The sequence below is a fragment of the Prionailurus bengalensis genome, chromosome C1 (genome assembly GCF_016509475.1).
Source record: "Prionailurus bengalensis isolate Pbe53 chromosome C1, Fcat_Pben_1.1_paternal_pri, whole genome shotgun sequence".
In the NCBI taxonomy this organism is placed as follows: Eukaryota; Metazoa; Chordata; class Mammalia; order Carnivora; family Felidae; genus Prionailurus; species Prionailurus bengalensis.
The window spans coordinates 183,239,216-183,259,566 of NC_057345.1; the positions used below are offsets into that span (position 1 = coordinate 183,239,216).

Below are 20,351 nucleotides of genomic sequence, written 5' to 3' on the forward strand. Positions count from 1 at the left end.
TATTAGGTCCTCTAGTTTGGTGAAAGGGTCTGGAAAGGAAAAGGACACTTAGCGTAGTATCTGACATATATTAGACCCTCAGGAAATCGTTTTTGAGTGAATAGAAACAAAGCCCAAATAGAGTGCTGAGTTCAATCACTTCATATTTTTTGAAGTGTTGAGAACAACGTGCCTAGCCCTGTTCTCAGCACTGTGGATAAATCAGTGACAAAAAATAAAAAAATAAAAAGCAACTCTGCCCTCATGGAGCTTGCCCACTATCTGAGAGAGGTGGACAATAAACAAAATAAATAAATTATATGGCATGTTAGATGCTGATGAATGCTATGAAAATAAGAAAAATAGAGCAAGTCAAGAAAGACTGGAACCGTTGATGGGGTATGAGCCTGTGATATTCACGAGGGTGGTCAATGTGGACCTCATCGAGAGGGAGACATTTGATCAAAGGCAGTATAAAGCTAACCCACAGGATCAATATCTGGGGTAAGAGCATTCCAGGAAGAGAGAATAGCCAGGAGGCCTGTGCTGATGGTGAAGGTTCAATGAATGTGAGAGAAGGAGATAGCCTGAGGGGAACCAGGAAAGAGGTACACATATAACATCTTATGGGCCACCAGACTTTTATTTTTAATCCCTCTTAATAAAGTGCTATTATAAGGTTTTGAACTGAGGACTTAAACTCATTATGTTATATGAAGTAGCCGTTAAAAATCGCAAGTTATTGGGGCACCTGGGTGGCTCAGTCAATTAAGCATCTGACTTCAGCTCAGGTCATGATCTCAAGGTTCGTGGGTTCGAGCCCCACGTCAGGCTCTGTGCTGAATGCTTGCTCAGAGCCTGGAGCCTGCTTCGGATTCTGTGCCTCCTCTCTCTGCCCCTCCCCCGTTAGCGCTCTGTCTCACTCTCTCAAAAATAAATAAAGGTAATAAAAAAAAGTTTTTTAATAAAAAAATTTCAAGTTATTATATTAAGGATCTCATTAAATGGCCTAAGAGCTCAACAGCCAGCGTCAAAACTCAATAATCTACCATCAAAGGCAGCATAAGATTTGGAAAAGTATAAAGAGTAATGGCACATACTATAAGTATATAATAGCACATATGAACTGCTCCCACGAATCAAAGAAAGCAATGGTACGCATAATCCCAAGTGATGAAACATGTCATGTATCATAAGACTGCCTTTCTTCCTCCCCTTATGCACTCACACAATATTTGCTGTGTCCTTGCCATGTGTCAGGCACTGGGGTAAGTACAGAGTAAGCAAAGATGCTGCTTTCAGCAAGCTTCTTTTCCAGTAGAGACATTAAATAAGCCAAAATATAGGCAATGTCAAGTGATGTTCAGTGTTATGAAGCAAAAGGTTAAAGGAAAAAGAGCTATGGCAGGTAGGGATGGCCTAAGGCAAGCCTCTATGGAAAGAGGATATTTGAGCAGAGACCTTAAGGAAGTAGGCAGGCTTTGTGGATAACGGGGGGAAGAGTGTTCTAGGCAGAAGGAATATCAAGGGTGAAGCTCCTCAAGTGGAGGATGCCAGATCTTCCTAGAGCAAGATTTGGCTGCTGACAAAATTAACTCTTTTGATGAAGTCAGTGACATCCTTCTCTCACATCTCTCTCCCTCTCCACCTTTCAGCTATTTCTATCACCCTGTGGCCTACTAGACTTAGAGCCTGCGTCTGTGTCCCCAAATACAGATCCCACTCAGGCAACTAAGGGACCTGCAGAAGAGTACAGTAAGAATCACAGATCATACTTTTCCAAAAAATTAATTTTAGGGACCTTGCTGTGGCCAAAATATTTGAGTAGAATGGACTTTTTTTCCCCTTTTAAATGTTTATTTATTTTTCAGAGAGAGAGAGATAGAGAGAGCGCAAGTAGGGGAGGGGCAGAGAGAGAGGGAGACACAGAATCTGAAGCAGGGTCCAGGCTCTGAGCTGTCAGTACAGAGCCCAACGCGGGGCTTGATCTCAAACCGTGCCCGAACTCACAAACCATGAGATCATGACCTGAGCTGAAGTCAGATCCTTAACCTACTGAGCCACCCAGAAGAGACTTTCATTTGGACATATATTTGAATGTGTGAGGATTTAGGAATTCAGACTGCAGAATAAAAAGCCAACAGAAATGGAATTTGTAAACACCCTTTAGAAATTTATGTCTCCACAGCACGTGGTTTTAACATACCAGCACATTCCGTTTTCTAATTTCTTAACTACATTATTAAGTTAAAATAGCTATATTATTTACATGTTAAAAATAAAACATTTTTCTTTAACTTTCCTATATTCTTTGTCTATTTTTAAAATATTTTTATTTTTTTTAACAATTATTTATTTTTGAGAGACAGAGAGAAAGAGCATGAGTAGGGGAGGGGTAGAGAGAGAAGAAGATACAGAATGCAAAGCAGGCTCCAGGCTCTAAGCCGTCAGCACAGAGCTTGACACGGGGCTCGAATCCATGAATCACGAGATCATAGCCTAAGCTGAAGTTGGACACTTAACCGGCTGAGCCACCTAGTGCCCCTATTTTTAAAATATTGAATTATTATTTCTGCTGTCTTGTTTTTTGTACTCTCTCTCCCTCTTTCCACAAGTTTTTACAAGAAAATATTCACCCACATACCTCTTCCCAGAGATAACTTAAATATATTTTTACATAGTTTGTGTGCTCTCAAAACTAGTTTGCTCTGCAGTTTTTTGGCAAGGAAATATTGCAAGTAATGTAAATAAATGTGTTCACTTCTTATAAAATCAATTACTTAAAAAGTATTCCACCTCAAAAATTATTTAAAATAAAACTAACAAGGATTAAGTAACTTAAAAAAGATTGACCCAAAGTGATACCTACTTCAAAATATCTTAAAAGTCAACAAAAATTTCTAAAACTGCGAGATAAAGCATTTTAAATATCATGAAATATATTAGTGTTAACTATTCTTTTAAATTACCTTGATCATTGATTGGCCTTCATAATACAAATAGCTGAATGCATTTCAACAATATAAATTGCTAAATGTTTCTTTTTAGCCAATTGTGAATAACATGAAAATTTACCTCATGAACCCAGAGACGCTTAATCACTTCTTTGGTTTCTGCTGTTTCTGGTCTTGATAAACAAACCCCCTGAATAACGCGAGAGAAATCACGGAGGTTGAACAAGTAGTGAGACTTAGCTGGTGTAGGCAACAGATTTTTCATGGCTTCTTTATACAGAGTCATGGTACCGTTTACAATTTGTGTGGTCAAATCTAGAAAATCATCTGGAAATTTATAACTTAAAAAAATTTGATAAAAAAGAAAGTGTTAGCAAATATGATACATACATACATAGATAAATGATATTTAACATGTCTAGTGCAAAATTTTTCTGATTGAACCAATTGATTTAATTTACAAGATTACCATTCCTTTTTCCAATAATAATAATGATGATAGTAGAATTTTAATTTCTTTTACAATAACTTTCCATTCATTATTTTATTTTATGTTCAAAGAAACTCCACAGGAAGGCAGGACCAATGTAATGGACTTAAAATTACCTACATAAGTAAACAGAAGAGCCAGCCAAGGAACTCGGATTAGGTAACTCAAATCCAGTATCCACTAGACAAATGTGTCCTAACTTCTTTCACCCCTCATCATTCTCAGTTGCATATAAATGGATCCCTTGGGGCACCTGGGTGTCTCAGTCGGTTGAGTATCTGACTTCAGCTCAGGTCATGATCTCACTGTTCGTGGGTTCGAGCCCCACATCAGGCTCTGTGCTGACAGCTCAGAACCTGGAGCCTGCTTCAGATTCTGTGTCTCCCTCTATCTGCCCCTTGCCTGCTTATGCTCTGTCTCTCTCTGTCTCTCAAAGATGAATAAATGTTAAAATAAATAAATAAATAAATAAATAAATAAATAAATAAATAAAATCTCTGAAGAACACTGGTGAAATGACTATTTTCCGAGAAAATAAGGAAGGAAATAAAAATATGGGAAAAATAAGAAAAAGAGAAAAAGAAAAAGGAAAGTTAAAAAGAAAGTGACATAAATAGAGTGGCAGGATTTAAAAAAAACAGGAGCAAAGGGCACAATTAGGGTAGAAAGAACATGGGAAATGAATATCCATTTAGAAAAACGGACTATCTTAACTTCTGGCTCGAGGAAGAGCCAGCTGTCCTCCTCCATCATCACAGGAGAGGGCAAGGAATGACAATTACCTGAGAATGGACAGCAGGGAACTGAGACTTGCACTGCCCAGGTCTACTTGGCTCCTGAACCTCCGTTCATCATGTTGAAAAGCACTGAATGGCCAGAGCTAGAGAACAACATTTCTCCAGGGTACAAGCTACACTCAAACTTGGACATGAACCTTCTGGGGGAATTCCCTACAGGGTATCAAAGTCAGAGGACAAACCTGGCATAAATCTTTCCAGCATTAATTGTACTACATGGTGAAAATTCAAAATATTGACAATTCCAATGTGGACATATTAAACAGCAGAGTGCAAAATTTGTATGGATTTGGGGGCTAAAATCCAAGACTTCAGACAAAAAGAAAAAGGTACCCTGTCCCCTTGTGTTATGCTCCCATACCTGGAGATGTGAGCAGCAGAGGAGAGCAGTGTTACCTGTTATCTTTATCTAGGGATGCTTTCATGGAAAAGTTGGAGAAGCACTACTTATATTGATACGTTTCCAAAAGACTTTATACCCCATAATGAAAAAAGAAACACACTTTAAATTACTTACCAGATCTTTAAATGCCAGGTTAAGATTCTAGAGAAGATCGCAAACATGGATTTATCACTAAACTCATTGATTGTTATAATATTAAAATGTCGCATGTATCGGGGAGTTATTGGATTTCGACCACCACCTAAATATTAAAAACAGTAACTCTTAACAACATTACTGCTACACACTAGAATTTTTTCTCCGATATTTTATAGCATAAAATAACTTGAAAGAGGACAAATTCACAGCATCCAGAGAAATGAAGAGCAATTATGTGGGTAACCGTGACCTGAAAACAGTTTTCCCCTCAAATTCACTAAGTCTTTTTTCTAGTTGAATTATCTGATTGAGTTCTTAGGTCAGGTCTATTTACCAAAAGAAATGAGACCAGACAGAAAGCTATCAGCCACCTTCTCTGTGACTCATAGAGCCCAAAGCAGTAAACTATAAACATCCTCATTACAATGTAATATTCAGATATAACATTAAACAATAGTAATATTGTATACAATATTGGGGAACATGACTGATCAAACTTTAGCGTCATTCCCACATGGGTGAAATTCAGCACCATCTTGGCACATAGCCCAATTCTTCCCCCACATCCTAAAATGAATTTCCTGAGGACTAGTCTATGTGGCTCATGGGGCCACTTCATTGACTTGCATTTTAAAAAACTGGGGGATTATCTCACTTTCATGAAATAATGACTACATTTTTAAATATTAAGCTTTAATAACAGACTTAGAATGTAACATCACCTGAAAAAATTATTGATGTTATGCTTAAATACATAAGCAAATTACATTTGCTTTTTAAGGGCATTCTATCATGAAATCTTTAGTAACGAAGTAATTTTAGAAGTATGTGATATCTCTAACACATATTTTTGCATAAAAATATGTAGGTTCATGTTTTATATTTGTTTAAAACCAGGTAAATCTGTATTTGCTTCTATCACTGAATTATCTGGTGCTCATTCTGAAAATATGAGAAATGTGTGAAAGTATATTAACTGGTAGTCTACACATCAAAACAACTGTGTTTGCCTATAGTATTTACAAACTTAATATAAAGAACGCTGATGCGCTGGGGCGAGTTTAAGGAGATGGTGAAACAGCCAATGAAGCAAAGGCCAGACATCACATCCTCCAGCTCTGTCTTCAACTTTTCTTCCCAAAGATCATTCATAAATGGTGATGTGTTTAGAAAATGGGGTCCAAGAGGGAAAGATACCTCATGGTTTCAGACTACTCCTCTGTCCAGTCCCCGAAGGAACAGGGCAAAGTGGACATGTGATACAAATGACTGGCTTGGGTAGTAAGAGAGAGGCAAAGTAGAACCAAGTCTGAGACCCAGGAACAAAAGAATCTTGTTAAAAAAAAAGAAGGAAGGAAGGAAGGAAGGAAGGAAGGAAGGAAGGAAGGAAAAGAAAAGAAAAGAAAAGAAAAGAAAAGAAAAGAAAAGAAAAGAAAAGAAAACAAAAGAAAACAAAAGAAAAGAAAAGAAAACAGAGGCAAACCATAAACCAGACTGTTAACTATAGAGAGCAAATTGAGGGTTGCTGGAGGGGAGGTAGATGGGGGATGAGCTGAATGGGGGATGGGTATTATGGAGGGCATTAATGATGAACATTGGGTGTTAAATGTAAGCGATGGGTCACTGAGTCCTACACCTGAAACTAACATTACACTGTATGTTAACTAACTGAAGTTTAAATAAAAACTCGGAAGAAAAAAAGAAAATAAAAAAAGCATTTGAAGTGGCCCAGAAAGTGTGCTGAGAGCAATTACTGATTCAGAGCAAACTGACTGCATTATAGGGAAGATAAGGAGGCAAATACCAAAGGGATTCCTTGAAGAAATGGTATATAGAAAAAAGGAATTAAAAAAAAGTTTTTAAGGTTTATTTATTTTTGAGAGGGGGAGGAGGGGCAGAGAAAGAGGGAGACACAGAATCTGAGGCAGGCTCCAGGCTCCAAGCTGTCAGCACAGAGCCCAATGTGGAGCTTGAACTCATGAGCAGCGAGATCATGACCTGAGCAGAGATCTGATGCTCAACCGACTGAGCTACCCAGGTGCCTTTTAATTTTTTTTTTTTAAAGAGAAAAGAAATTTTTAAAGACTAGAATAACAAATAGGTATTTATCCAAAGGATACAAAAATGCTGATTTCAAGGGGTAAATGCACCCCAATGTTTATAGCAGCACTATCAACAATAGCCAAAGTATGAAAAGAGCACAATGTCCACTGGCTGATGAATGGATAAAGAAGATGTGGCAATATATACACAATGGAATATTATTTGGCAATCAAAAGAATGAAATCTTGCCATTTGCAACAATGTGTATAGAACTTGAGTGTATTATGCTAAGCAAAATTAGTCAGAGAAAGATAAAAATCATATGATTTCACACATATGTGGAATTTAAGAAACAAAACAAAACAGATGAACATAAGGGAAGGAAATGAAAAATAAGATAAAAAGAGAGAGGGAGGCAAACCATAAGAGACTCTTAAATACAGAGAAACTGAGAGTTGTTGGAGGGCTGGTGGGTGGGGGATGGGCTAAATGGGTGATGGGCACCCAGGAGGGCACTTGCTGGGATGAGCACTGGGTGTGATATATATAAGTGATCAATCAATAAATTTTACCCCTGAAACTAAGACTCCACTATCTGTTAACTAACTTGCATTTAAATAAATTAAAAAAAATTTTTTTTAATTAAAAGAGCTGGCAAGGATGATTCAAAGAGAAAAACAAAGACATAATGAATAAAGACTAGAATACCAGCTGGAGTTCAGGAAAAGAACAGCTAAAGATGTCCAGATACTTGAATCAAGTCACTTTTGATACCCCAGCATAAAAAAATTTCCCTTGTATAGAAATTCCTTTGAGTTTATCAATTTCCCTTGAGATACGCAAAGAATGTTTAAGGGTTAATTCTTTTGACTATTTGCTACTTCAATTCCTCTTAACAGCCTGTCTAAATCCAAAGACTCACTAGAATGAGACTTGATTGGAGTAGCGGAAAAGGGAATTTCATACAGTTGAAGGATTAAGGAATAAAAGAGAGGGAAATGAGCTGCTCCAGGGGCATCTGGATCCTTAGAATGCAGAGACAGGAAGTTCAGAGCAAAGTGCCAGAAGGTGGGAGAAAAAGGATTTGGAAGAATTGGTGGGAGAATGCCCCCAAGCAAGGTAACCCACTTCATAGTGTTGACCATTGTACTATATTTCCATAGGTCACAAAGAACACACAGAGAAAATATATACGCAAGAAAGTGTAACTCAGTTGTCCAGTTGGGTTTCTCTTTCTTTCTCCAGTTATCTTTCTAGGTATAACCAGACTGATTCTCAATCTTAGTAATCACAAACTCAGAAAACGTACCTGGAGGTCCCATAGCGCACATGATTTGAATGTCCACTAGCTTAATCATAGAACAATCTTTTAGGTCATACCAATTCCAGTGATCTAACCATTGTCTAAGCAACTCAATGGGTGGCTGAGCCCCATATACTTCCCGAGCGGGCATATTGACATCATCTACAAAGACAACCTGAGAATAAAAAGAGAAGCAGTATTACAAAATATTAACACCTTAAGGTCCTATTGTGTAAATCGTGTTGAGGCAAAGAATGTAGAGTACATATGTGAGAAATGATGGTTTCTTTTCAAATAAAGAATAATATCCCCTAGCATCCATGCTTCCAAGGAATAGGGAAAGTCTCATTACTAACCTTTATAGATTAAGAGTTGAGGACTTAATAATCCTCTCACACAATTTGTTTCTCAATATGCCTCCTCTTTTTCCTTATACAATTTCAATACATTAAAGTAAATGAGAAAGCTAGGGTGTTAAAATGATTATAACCTCTGAGTGGTGAAAGTTAGGTTCAAAGGGGTGTTCCTGGCAAAGAAACACAGAGAAGTCAATTGATAGCTGGGTTGTTTAAAGGTCTAGAGGAGCAAGCAGCATAGATGGCTGAATAGAAATGTTAATCAGAAAAGTAGAAAGGTAGATAATTTCCCAGATGAATATTTTACTTTTAATTCAAAGGGCAAGTGCTTGTTTTTAATGTCAAGTTGTCTAATGCACATGCAAATATGAACACACTTTTAGGGAAACTTAATCAAAATTTGTGATTAAAAAACAGTGTACAAAAAGATATCAAGTTTTAGTCCATCTTGTTTCATTTTTCTGACTGTAGCAGGGTCAGCGAAGTGGACCAGTGCTGTGCCATACGTATAGAAACAGAGCAATTACCATTCTCTTGCCCAAAGGAGGACCAAAAACTCCCTTTCTTCTTTTGTCCAATTTTGACATGATGATATTCTGAGTTTGAGCTGCTGTAGTTTGTGCTGAGAAGTTAATTATCAGAGGCTTGTAGATGTCTTTGCTGAGTTGATTTAAAAGAAAATTCTATATAATAGGAAATAATAAAATGAGCCATAGTTTGGAATTATGCTCTGACTTTTGAAAATAAACACTAAGCAAAAGTATTGACACACCTGAATCTACACTTAGAGTGTCGTAACAATGTGAAAAAAGGGATGGAATCAATAGAAATAACAGTTACTGTATCAGTGGTGTCTCTATTTGTCCAGGCCCCATGCATATGGCCTCTCTGATTTCCAAAGCCACCACACAGAGTACACATTCCTTCTTAACAAGAGATCATGGGGACTCAGAGGCTAAGAAACTCGTTTAAGGTCTCAGGGATGGGGGAAGGGGGAAGAATTCAGATCGCCATGCATCTCTTACCAGATAAATGTTCTTTTTATTATAGTCTGTTATCTTTCCACTGAAACACCAAGTTATCAGACTAGAAGTTAGGAAGCTTAAATAATATAACCGTATTTTCAAAATGGATTTCACTGGAAAGCAGGTAAAATTACAATGATTCTTAACCAAGACGTTGTGTTTTACAAATCATCTTGTGAAAGAATAATTAAATAGGAAAATATTTACAATAGATTAGGTAGAAAAAGCAGATTACAAAATAAGATGCAAAGTACATTCCCCATTTTGTAAAAAGTAGTGTTTTTTGTTTGTTTGTTTTGCCTGGGCTGAATTTGGAATGAGGGTATAAATGACAAATGGGTTTATTTTTCTCCAACCATTGCCTTTAACCTTATCAAGTCTCCATTCCTTGACTCTTGATGGTATCTTGGGTAAACCCCTTAGCTTTCTGTATACTTTCAGCAAGATTGATTTTTAACCTTGGCCAAACCAACACCTTAATTTAAAATCTCAGTTTAAAACTTCTCCATCTCTGCTGTTGGATATTTCTTGATGTATACAGCATTTAAATTACAATGAGGGTTTCATTTCAGTATGTTCTGAAAGATATTATTCAATAAATGTTATCAGGACAATTATTTAACCATATGGCTAAATATATTCCAAAAGGATTGACAGATTACATAAAAAGATAAAAATCAATAAAGAACTAGAAACAGGAACTATCATAATTGGGGGAATGTGAGTTGACTGAGAACCTGCAATGGGGGAAGGATCACTGATGGCTCATTTGGGCTCCTTTCCCTCTTTCCCATCTTCTTCCCACCCCGCAGCTGGGTGGGGGGACAGAGCTAGAGGAAGATAGGCAAAAGTCCTATCCCACTGGTATCACTGTGGTTTCCTCTTGGATAATGTGGTCTTGCCTGCTGTCGTGGAAAGCTTCTAAATGCTTACTCAGAGGAGCAGATCTGCGAATTCTTTAGAAACTCCAAAGGGATACCCACACTGTGCAGTTCTCTGCCATAAGGAAAGTAATGGGGCTCCACACTGCGGCACTGCTGTGGGTAGTCATCTAGAACGGAGTCCCAAGAAGGCTGAAGTCCACTTATCTTCCACATTGTCCACTTGCCCCTGGGAAACTTGCACTCACTTGTCCTGCCAAAGCTGGGGATACTTACTGACAGCTCCAGGCAGCTTTCTGCCTTCAGAAATCTGAAACTAGAGGCGAGAACTAGTCTTTGTTCAATATGACCCTCTAAACACAAAGGAACACAGACTGTGTAAAGCTACTGAGATTTGGGGCATTATCTGTTATAGCAGCTAGTATTTTTTTTTAAACAAACACACAATGGGAATCATTACAGAAGTCAGTCTTATTACTACATAATAATCCTTCTTATATTAAATAATTTTGAAAATTAAATATCAAGTGTAATTAATTAAAACACCCCTTCCTTTCAACAGAGATGAACTTCTTCATCCTCAACAAGCTATTTTTATTAAAATACCTTTAAAAATACCTTTAAAAAGGTACAATAATTTAGTGATGTAAAATAGCATATCTTTAGTCCATTTTCTAAAATAGGCAGTTACTAAAAAATTCTCCGTGGCTACAACATCAAAATATTGGAATGTTTAAAAAATATGAAGTTTACTATTACACGTAGTTTACAAAATAACATTCTTAGGAATATTAATGTACCTTTTAACATGTAGATTTCTCTAATACTTACAATGATATAAACACTCTTTCCAGTTCCTGTTGGTCCTACAAATATTGAAGGCTTTTGATGGGTGGTTAACAATTCCATTAATGCAGAGTATCGAACTGTGTCCAGAGTTGGTACAATGATTTCATTAAACATCATATCCTTAGGAATTGGAGGAGCTTCTGCCAATTTTTTTACCCATGGTTCCCATTTTCCTATTCCCTGTTCATAATAAATAGCCAAACGGTGAATGTTATATTATAAAATACTTTTAAAAGCTCTGTACTCCTGTGCCACTGTAGAAAAGATCAAAGATCAAGACCAAAACAAAACACTGATGTTTATACATTTGTTTTTAGCCTTTAAAACACTTTACCCTGAATTTGAAAGTTAAACTTTGTGCTAAATTGAGAAGAAACGAGGCTTTTATATGAATCAAAATGAAATGGCAATGTTGTGGTTTTTTTAATGCCCTGAAACCACTGATTATGTCAACCCAAAGATCAGCTATTTTGGCCAAATGTTAGATTGAGAAAACTGGACTAATTAATGCATTAAAGAGAATTTTATTCCATAGTGTTAACCAATAAAGCACTTATTTCCCTAGAACATCAGCTGCATGTTGCTTATACTTTAATATTTTTTTATTTTTTATGTCTATTTTTTTATTTTTGAGGGGGAGAGAGAGAGAGAGAGAGACCGAGAGAGAGAAAGAGAGAGAGGGAGGAGGACAGAGGATCTGAAGCAGGCTTTGTGCTGACAGCAGAGAGCCCAATGCAAGGCTCAAACTCATGAATCTTGAGATCATGACCTGAGTCAAAGTCAGATGTTTAACCAACTGAGCCACCCAGGCACCTCTGCTTATGCTTTTATAATGGTCTTTATAACAAACATCAGCTTATCATTTCAGGTGAGATTTTTGTAAATTGTGGTTAAAAAAAATACCTAAAATATACCTTCAACCATTTTTTTGAGTATACAGTTCAGTAGTTTTAACTATATTCACATTGCTGTGCAACAGCTATCTAGAATAGACAAGATTTCTTAATGTGAGATTATTATCATGACTTAACATTAGACTGCATCTTTGTATCCAATTAACTTGTCAACTAAAATTTGTGCTTGCTATACAGTGTTTAGAACAAAAATTTTCAAAGATATCATGTTAACTCTCTCACCTTGGAAAAACATCACTGGTCTCTCCATTCTTGCAAAATCAAATTTAAGCTCCTGGTCATTTAAAGCATATCAGAATTCAGGCCCTCCTTCCTTATATCTTTACGTGTTCCACAGGCCAGTCTCATCGATGGACCTACTGTTTCCCTACATGACCTGGGTTCCTAGACCTTCCCACATGGCACTCTTTTGGCTTAGAGTGTCACATGACACTCTTCTGAAGAGGTTATGAACTCGTCAAGGGCAGCTCTGTGCCTTATTCATTTTTGTACCCTCTGGCACAGTGCTTTGCGGATAGTACAGATTTTTTTTTGAGGACGGTGAATTCACATCACATGTGAAAACTGTATTACAAAGACATTTCTAGAACTTTCTAGAACTGATGAAAATAACAATTTCCTTCCCATATTCTTTTTTTAAAGTATATTCATTTTTGAGAAAGAGAGACAGAGAGTGAGCAGGGGAGGGCCAGAGAGAGAGAGGGAGACACAGAATTTGAAGAAGGCCCCAGGCTCTGAGCTATCAGCACAGAGCCCGATGTGGGGCTTGAACCTATAAGCTGCGAGATCATGACCTGAGCCAAAGTTGGATGCTTAACTGACTGAGCCACGCAGGTCCCCTCCTTCTCATATTTTTGATGATCTTTTCTAACATGGATCTTTTGCCACCATATGAGGAAGGAAAAGTTAAGAGTCAGAAAACCTGGAGTGGATATGCCCTTAGAGATTTTGTGATACTAGGAAAATCACCTATCTCTGAGCCCTAATTTCCTCAATGGGAAGATTTGCAAAATAATACTATCTTTCTTATTTCACTGAGATATTGGGAAACAAATAGAAATGATTGTGGAAAAGCTTAATAAACTTCAAAGTGCTCTGAAAATGCAGGCTATTGTTAGTAATTGGAAATAAAATAAAATTAGGAAAAATGAAAGGATAATATCTTGCAGTTGACAGGGTGAAGAATCTCTTCTGAGGTAAGCCTGGTAATATACCTCAAAAGCCATAAAAATTTAAAAATTGATATAGCAAATTCCTTTTCTAGGAACTTCTCTTTTTTACTTAAAATTTTTTTTAAGTTTATTGTTTATTTATTTATTTTGAGACAGAGACAGCATGAGTGGGGGAGGGGCAGAAAGCAGGAGGGAGAGAGAATCCCAAGCAGGCTCTGTGTTGTCAGGGCAGAACCCAGTGCAGGCTCGAACCCATAAAACTGTGAGATCATGACGTGAGCCAAAACCAAGATGGGGCGCCTGGGTGGCGCAGTCGGTTAAGCGTCCGACTTCAGCCAGGTCACGATCTCGCGGTCTGTGAGTTCGAGCCCCGCGTCGGGCTCTGGGCTGATGGCTCGGAGCCTGGAGCCTGTTTCCGATTCTGTGTCTCCCTCTCTCTCTGCCCCTCCCCAGTTCATGCTCTGTCTCTCTCTGTCCCAAAAATAAATAAACGTTGAAAAAAAAAAAAAGCTTTAAAAAAAAAACCAAGAGTCTGACACTCAACCAACTGAGCCACCCAGGTGCCCCTCTAGGAATTTATCTTAAAGAAAAAATCAGACATATATACACATGGCTTGTATACAAGAATATTCACCAAAGCAGAAAAACTAAGAAACAACAAAAACAGTTCAACATCTAACAGTAGGAAACTGTTGGGCTAGATCGTGGTCCTCAGATAATAGAATCTACGGAGGCTTAGAAAAATAAGTTTATTGAAGAAATACTAATGAGATAGAAAGGTGTTCTATTTATTAACGGGAGAAGAGGTTATAAAATTACCCTCTGGGGATATAGTATGATCCAATTTCATCTGAAGCTCCATATTTAAACATTATGGATTTTTAAATGTCCTCAATACAGTACTTATAGCTGTCACACACATATAGGTGAACAAACACCACCCAGGTTTTATTGTCCAATTCATTTGTGATGTGCTGAATTAACACTAACCCAGCTATGGCCCTACAGGGCTTCTTACCATCTGTGATATGCTAACATGCACCAAATGAATCTCCAAGAGGTTTCTTAAAGCAAAATGTACCTACTGCTGGACTAGATGTCATAATGTGTAATTTTATTTAATGAATACAATAGGCCCATCAGGTGTTATTATTTATCTCATTTTATCAAAGAGAAAAGCAAGAATCAGAAAGATTAATAAACTAGTCCCAGGTTCTACAGAAAGAAAGCGGCGTTACTAGGACTGAAACCCAGAGGTGTCCGACTTCAAAGCCAAAGCAACTTCCTTTACTACTCCATGTTGACTCTTAAGGTAAACAGTGGTGACAAGGTGGCCCCAGAGCCATTATGTGCTGTAATGTTGTACATCTTGCTTCAGAGTTCTTACCTCAGTGACAAATTGATAATCATAAATTGTTCCTTTTTCAGGAAATGGGACAGTTAGTGCTTTTGAAGACGTTTGTTCCGTACCGCTCAGTAATTTAAACTTATTTTGAGTTAGTTCTGAAATTGGGCCTTCCATTAGTTCTCGAAGAATCTTATCAAATCTCAACCTATCATCATCATTACAAGACGCTCCGACGGACCAGATCAATGAAAATAGAAAAATGCCCTGCATCGGAGAGATGAGAAGATAGAGTGCATTAAAAAAGGACTTTAATGTATTCTTGAAGCTTGAATCAGATCAGCCAGATTAATATCTTTGAAAGAAAATGAATAAACTAACATATAATAGTAAGTTATCTCAGGATTTTATAATAATTAGATTTTTAAAAACCAAATTGCATGTTTTAGAAAAATCTTGCTATCAGAAAAGATAATATAATGCAAAGTATAATTCTAGGCATTGTGAAACCTCAGAATGATTAGTCTGGTAAATCACATGAAATTTTAAGTAAGCGGCAGGACCCTGATATTAAAAAAGAACATTGAGATAACTTTTTATGAAGGCATATTTTAATAAGGAATAATCAATCCACAATAAACCTGCTTTTTAAATTTAAATTTTGATAGTGTTTTCGTAAAAGCAGAACAAATTTATATTCATTTATTTACCTGTTGTAATAATCTGAGCAACGAATGCATAAACTAGAACTGTCATTCTGTAAGCTTTCTTCTTACCAGGCTTAGGCAGGAAAACAGAGTAGATGACAAGACCCACCACTAAATGAGAAAACTTACTAGTTTGCTTTAAAATCAAATCTGCTTCTTTTTAAAAAAATTTTTAACATTTATTTTTGAGAGACCGAGCATGAGCAACAGAGGGGCAGAGAGAGAGGGAGACACAGAATCCCAATCAGGCTCCAGGCTCTGAGCTGTCAGCACAGAGCCCAATGTGGGGCTTGAACTCACGAACCATGAGATCATGACCTGAGCTGAAGTCGGACACTGAAACCAACTGAGCTCCTCAAATCCCCTTTATAATGCCAAAACAAACACAATCTTGACTATGCTCATAAAAGTTGTGGACTCTACTTCGACACTGTGCACCTGCTCCTAGATTACTCACAGGTTGTTTCTCTCCAGAAACTCTTTAAAACTAAATTAAAAATTAATTTATTTAATAGAATGTAAGTAATAAGAGCAACATATTGACATTAGAAATGCTACCATTAGCAGTACATAATTTTTTATTAAGGAATATTCAAGGTCTGTTGATAATTTTATTCCTATTTTAAAAATACGTTTATACATATTTTCTTCCTTTCCTCAATCCTGATGTAGATTTGTATATGCATATATATATTTTAAGCGCTTAAATCTCAAGAAAAATGGGGCACCTGGGTGGCTCAGTCAGTTGAGCATCTGACTCTTGATTTTGGCTTAGGTCGTGATCTCGTGGTTCCTGGGATCCAGCCCCGTATTGGGCTCTGTGCTTATATAGCCCGGAGCCTGCTTGGGATTCTCTCTCTGTCTCTCGCTCTCTGTCCCTACACCTGTTCACACGTGCTCCCTCTTTCTCAAAATAAAGAAACTTAAGAGAAAAAGTGAAGAAAAGCAAGGAAAAAATGCAAAGAGTTATTATGATTTGCAGGTTGAAGGGGAGGGAGGTGAATCTTATCAAATGGTCATTGCTATTTTGGGGGTTGATCATTTCTGAGGCTGGTTAAGTGACTGAAGATTCCAGTAGCAGATCTAAGGGTATCAGTGGGTTTCACCCAAACCTCATGAGGCCATAGAACTGCCAGTTGAGGAGGTTCCTCCAAGGACCTACTATTTGGGGCCTGACTTTTTCCTTGCTGTTCAGTTACCACCCACAGTCCAGCCCCCATTTCTGGGGGAGAAATGAAGTTCATTAATGAGGAAGCACTGGGGAAAGCAGTAGATGCCTTTCTACAGCAGGATTCAAAGGCAATGGACCTTACCTCCAATAAAGAATACGTTTCTCGGTCATTTCTCTCTTTCACTTTGACTGCATCAGCAAAGTCATCGATAAAACAGTCTATTAGATTCATTAAGGATCGGACTAAGTTTGTGTCTGAAGTAGGAGATAATTCCTGAAAAATCAGGGGGAAAAGTCTATAGAACAAATTAACTTAAATTAGGCACTAATTAAAATAGCATCAACTAATATTTATTGAACTTACTTCGTCCTCATAGCTGTAGTACTTATGAAAAGGCATGATTATAATTCTAGCTCTATAGGTAGGAAAACTGAGGCACGGATTAATTCCCTAGTCTAGAGTGTAGTGACACTGGATGTGTTGTCCTGTACATAGGTCCTAGCACCATGCATCACATAGCAAGTTCTCCATAAACACGTGTCTTCTTGCCTCCGAGCTCTCCTCCAACCTTTAGAGGGGTATTGCTTCACAGTTACTGTGTGAGAATTAACTCTCTGAAAGTTAACTGGAACTGAAGATTAGGAGCAGCTGACTTCATCTTCAGCCACTGTCCCAGTAGAAACAGGCAGAAATGACAACCGAGCTTCTAAGGGTGGGACTAAGTATTACTGATGCCCCCCTAAAATACAAATGGCTGTTGCTAAAAATAAGACACTCATTACTACATAGTAGCTAAGAGGAACTCATAATTTCTTTAAGAGAGGACAAAAGTACATAGTACATTTTAGAAGCTTGTAATAAAAGCATGTTTTTTTTCTCTTTTGCTATTGAAAAGATTAGTTATTACATGGAAAATTTATTTATTTGTAATACCTACATTCTCTGACAATGCCAGGGATGGGGGGGAACCTGTAGCTTATTCTACAAGTTTAACTGGTTTTGAAACATGATTACTTCATATCTTCAACAAATATCAAGGTTTCTTTCCCTCTTTTTTTTTTTTTTTAATTTTGTAACATCCACACTCCTTGGAAGAGATGTGTCCGCCCCTGCTGTGCCAGTGCCCCCCCCCCCCCCCGCCCAACCCGGCCCGTTCCTCAGTGAGCTGCCAGAGCAGCCTTGCCTCTTTCCTGAAAATGTTTGGGCCATGCTTCACCCCATGATCTTCTCACTTGCCAAATCCAAGGCCATGTGCCAAACATTTTCTACCTTGACCTCTTGGTAGTTTCCCATAATACTGACTACCTGCTTCTTAAAATGCCCTCTTCTCTTCCTGAGATTGCAGCCAGGTCTGGCATTGTATCCTTTGCTCTCTTATCTTTTTTTCTCTGCATTTTCTCTTTAGGCAATATCCACTGGCATGATTTTTAAATTCCGCTTTCCTTTTCTGTACTGTGAGCCAAACTCGTGCCTTCTTCTCTTAGATTTCCAACAGAAGGAGAAATACCAGCCCTGTGTCCCTATGTTTGCTCCAGAGCCCAAGTCAACAACAGTAATCTCTAAACAAGTAGATACACTCATGCTAAATATAGTGGATTCCTCATTTAGCAGGCCTAGAGCAGTAACATGTTCCTCCATCATTACCCACTATCTAATTCTTTAGATTTAATAAATGAATTACTTAAAAAAAATTTTTTTTTCAACGTTTTTTATTTTTATTTTTGGGACAGAGAGACAGAGCATGAACGGGGGAAGGGCAGAGAGAGAGGGAGACAGAATCGGAAACAGGCTCCAGGCTCTGAGCCATCAGCCCAGAGCCTGACGCGGGGCTCGAACTCCCGGACCGCAAGATCGTGACCTGGCTGAAGTCGGACGCTTAAATGACTGTGCCACCCAGGCGCCCCAAAATGAAACTTTTAAAAATGGTCCCTTTGCAACAGTCACGAGGAGCTGAAAAACGCTTTAAACGAAATGCATAACAAAATGGAAACCACCACAGCTCGGCTTGAAGAGGCAGAGGAGAGAATAGGTGAACTAGAAGATAAAGTTATGGAAAAAGAGGAAGCTGAGAAAAAGAGAGATAAAAAAAATCCAGGAGTATGAGGGGAAAATTAGAGAACTAAGTGATACACTAAAAAGAAATAATATACGCATAATTGGTATCCCAGAGGAGGAAGAGAGAGGGAAAGGTGCTGAAGGGGTACTTGAAGAAATCATAGCTGAGAACTTCCCTGAACTGGGGAAGGAAAAAGGCATTGAAATCCAAGAGGCACAGAGAACTCCCTTCAGACGTAACTTGAATCGATCTTCTGCACGACATATCATAGTGAAACTGGCAAAATACAAGGATAAAGAGAAAATTCTGAAAGCAGCTAGGGATAAACGTGCCCTCACATATAAAGGGAGACCTATAAGACTCGTGACTGATCTCTCTTTTGAAACTTGGCAGGCCAGAAAGAATTGGCACGAGATTTTCAGGGTGCTAGACAGAAAAAATATGCAGCCAAGAATCCTCTATCCAGCAAGTCTGTCATTTAGAATAGAAGGAGAGATAAAGGTCTTCCCAAACAAACAAAAACTGAAGGAATTTGTCACCACTAAACCAGCCCTACAAGAGATCCTAAGGGGGACCCTGTGAGACAAAGTCCCAGAGACATCACTACAAGCATAAAACATACAGACATCACAATGACTCTAAACCCGTATCTTTCTATAATAACACTGAATGTAAATGGATTAAATGCGCCAACCAAAAGACATAGGGTATCAGAATGGATAAAAAAACAAGACCCATCTATTTGCTGTCTACAAGAGACTCATTTTAGACCTGAGGACACCTTTAGATTGAGAGTGAGGGGATGGAAAACTATTTATCATGCGACTGGAAGCCAAAAGAAAGCTGGAGTAGCCATACTTATATCAGACAAACTAGACTTTAAATTAAAGGCTGTAACAAGAGATGAAGAAGGACATTATATAATAGTTACAGGGTCTATCCATCAGGAAGAGCTAACAATTATAAATGTCTATGCACCGAATACCGGAGCCCCCAAATATATAAAACAATTACTCATAAACATAAGCAACCTTATTGATAAGAATGTGGTAATTGCAGGGGACTTTACACTCCACTTACAGAAATGGATAGATCATCTAGACACACGGTCAATAAAGAAACAAGGGCCCTGAATGAGACATTGGATCAGATGGACTTGACAGATATATTTAGAACTCTGCATCCCAAAGCAACAGAATATACTTTCTTCTCGAGTGCACATGGAACATTCTCCAAGATAGATCATATACTGGGTCACAAAACAGCCCTTCATAAGTTTACAAGAATTGAAATTATACCATGCTTACTTTCAGACCACAATGCAATGAAGCTTGAAATCAACCACAGAAAAAAGTCTGGAAAACCTCCAAAAGCATGGAGGTTAAAGAACACCCTACTAACGAATGAGTGGGTCAACCAGGCAATTAGAGAAGAAATTAAAAAATATATGGAAACAAACGAAAATGAAAATACAACAATCCAAACGCTTTGGGATGCAGCAAAGGCAGTCCTGAGAGGAAAATACATTGCAATCCAGGCCTATCTCAAGAAACAAGAAAAATCCCAAATACAAAATCTAACAGCACACCTAAAGGAACTAGAAGCAGAACAGCAAAGGCAGCCTAAGCCCAGCAGAAGAAGAGAAATAATAATCATCAGAGCAGAAATAAACAATATAGAAACTAAAAAAACTGTAGAGCAGATCAACGAAACCAAGAGTTGGTTTTTTGAAAAAATAAACAAAATTGACAAACCTCTAGCCAGGCT

At 37.9% G+C, this 20,351-nt stretch overlaps 1 protein-coding gene across 1 annotated transcript in view; it reads right to left on the minus strand.

Annotated features, from left to right (window-relative positions):
* The window catches only part of DNAH7 (dynein axonemal heavy chain 7), a 272,118-nt gene that overhangs the window by 123,035 nt on the left and 128,732 nt on the right, over positions 1-20,351 (minus strand). Inside the window, exons 34-40 of the mRNA XM_043577362.1 lie at positions 16,670-16,801; positions 14,692-14,916; positions 11,201-11,398; positions 8,991-9,146; positions 8,114-8,282; positions 4,738-4,864; positions 3,055-3,274 (exon numbers count right to left, since the gene is read on the minus strand). Of these exons, the coding sequence (XP_043433297.1) occupies positions 3,055-3,274; positions 4,738-4,864; positions 8,114-8,282; positions 8,991-9,146; positions 11,201-11,398; positions 14,692-14,916; positions 16,670-16,801 (1,227 nt within the window). The remainder of the gene's footprint in view (positions 1-3,054; positions 3,275-4,737; positions 4,865-8,113; positions 8,283-8,990; positions 9,147-11,200; positions 11,399-14,691; positions 14,917-16,669; positions 16,802-20,351) is intronic.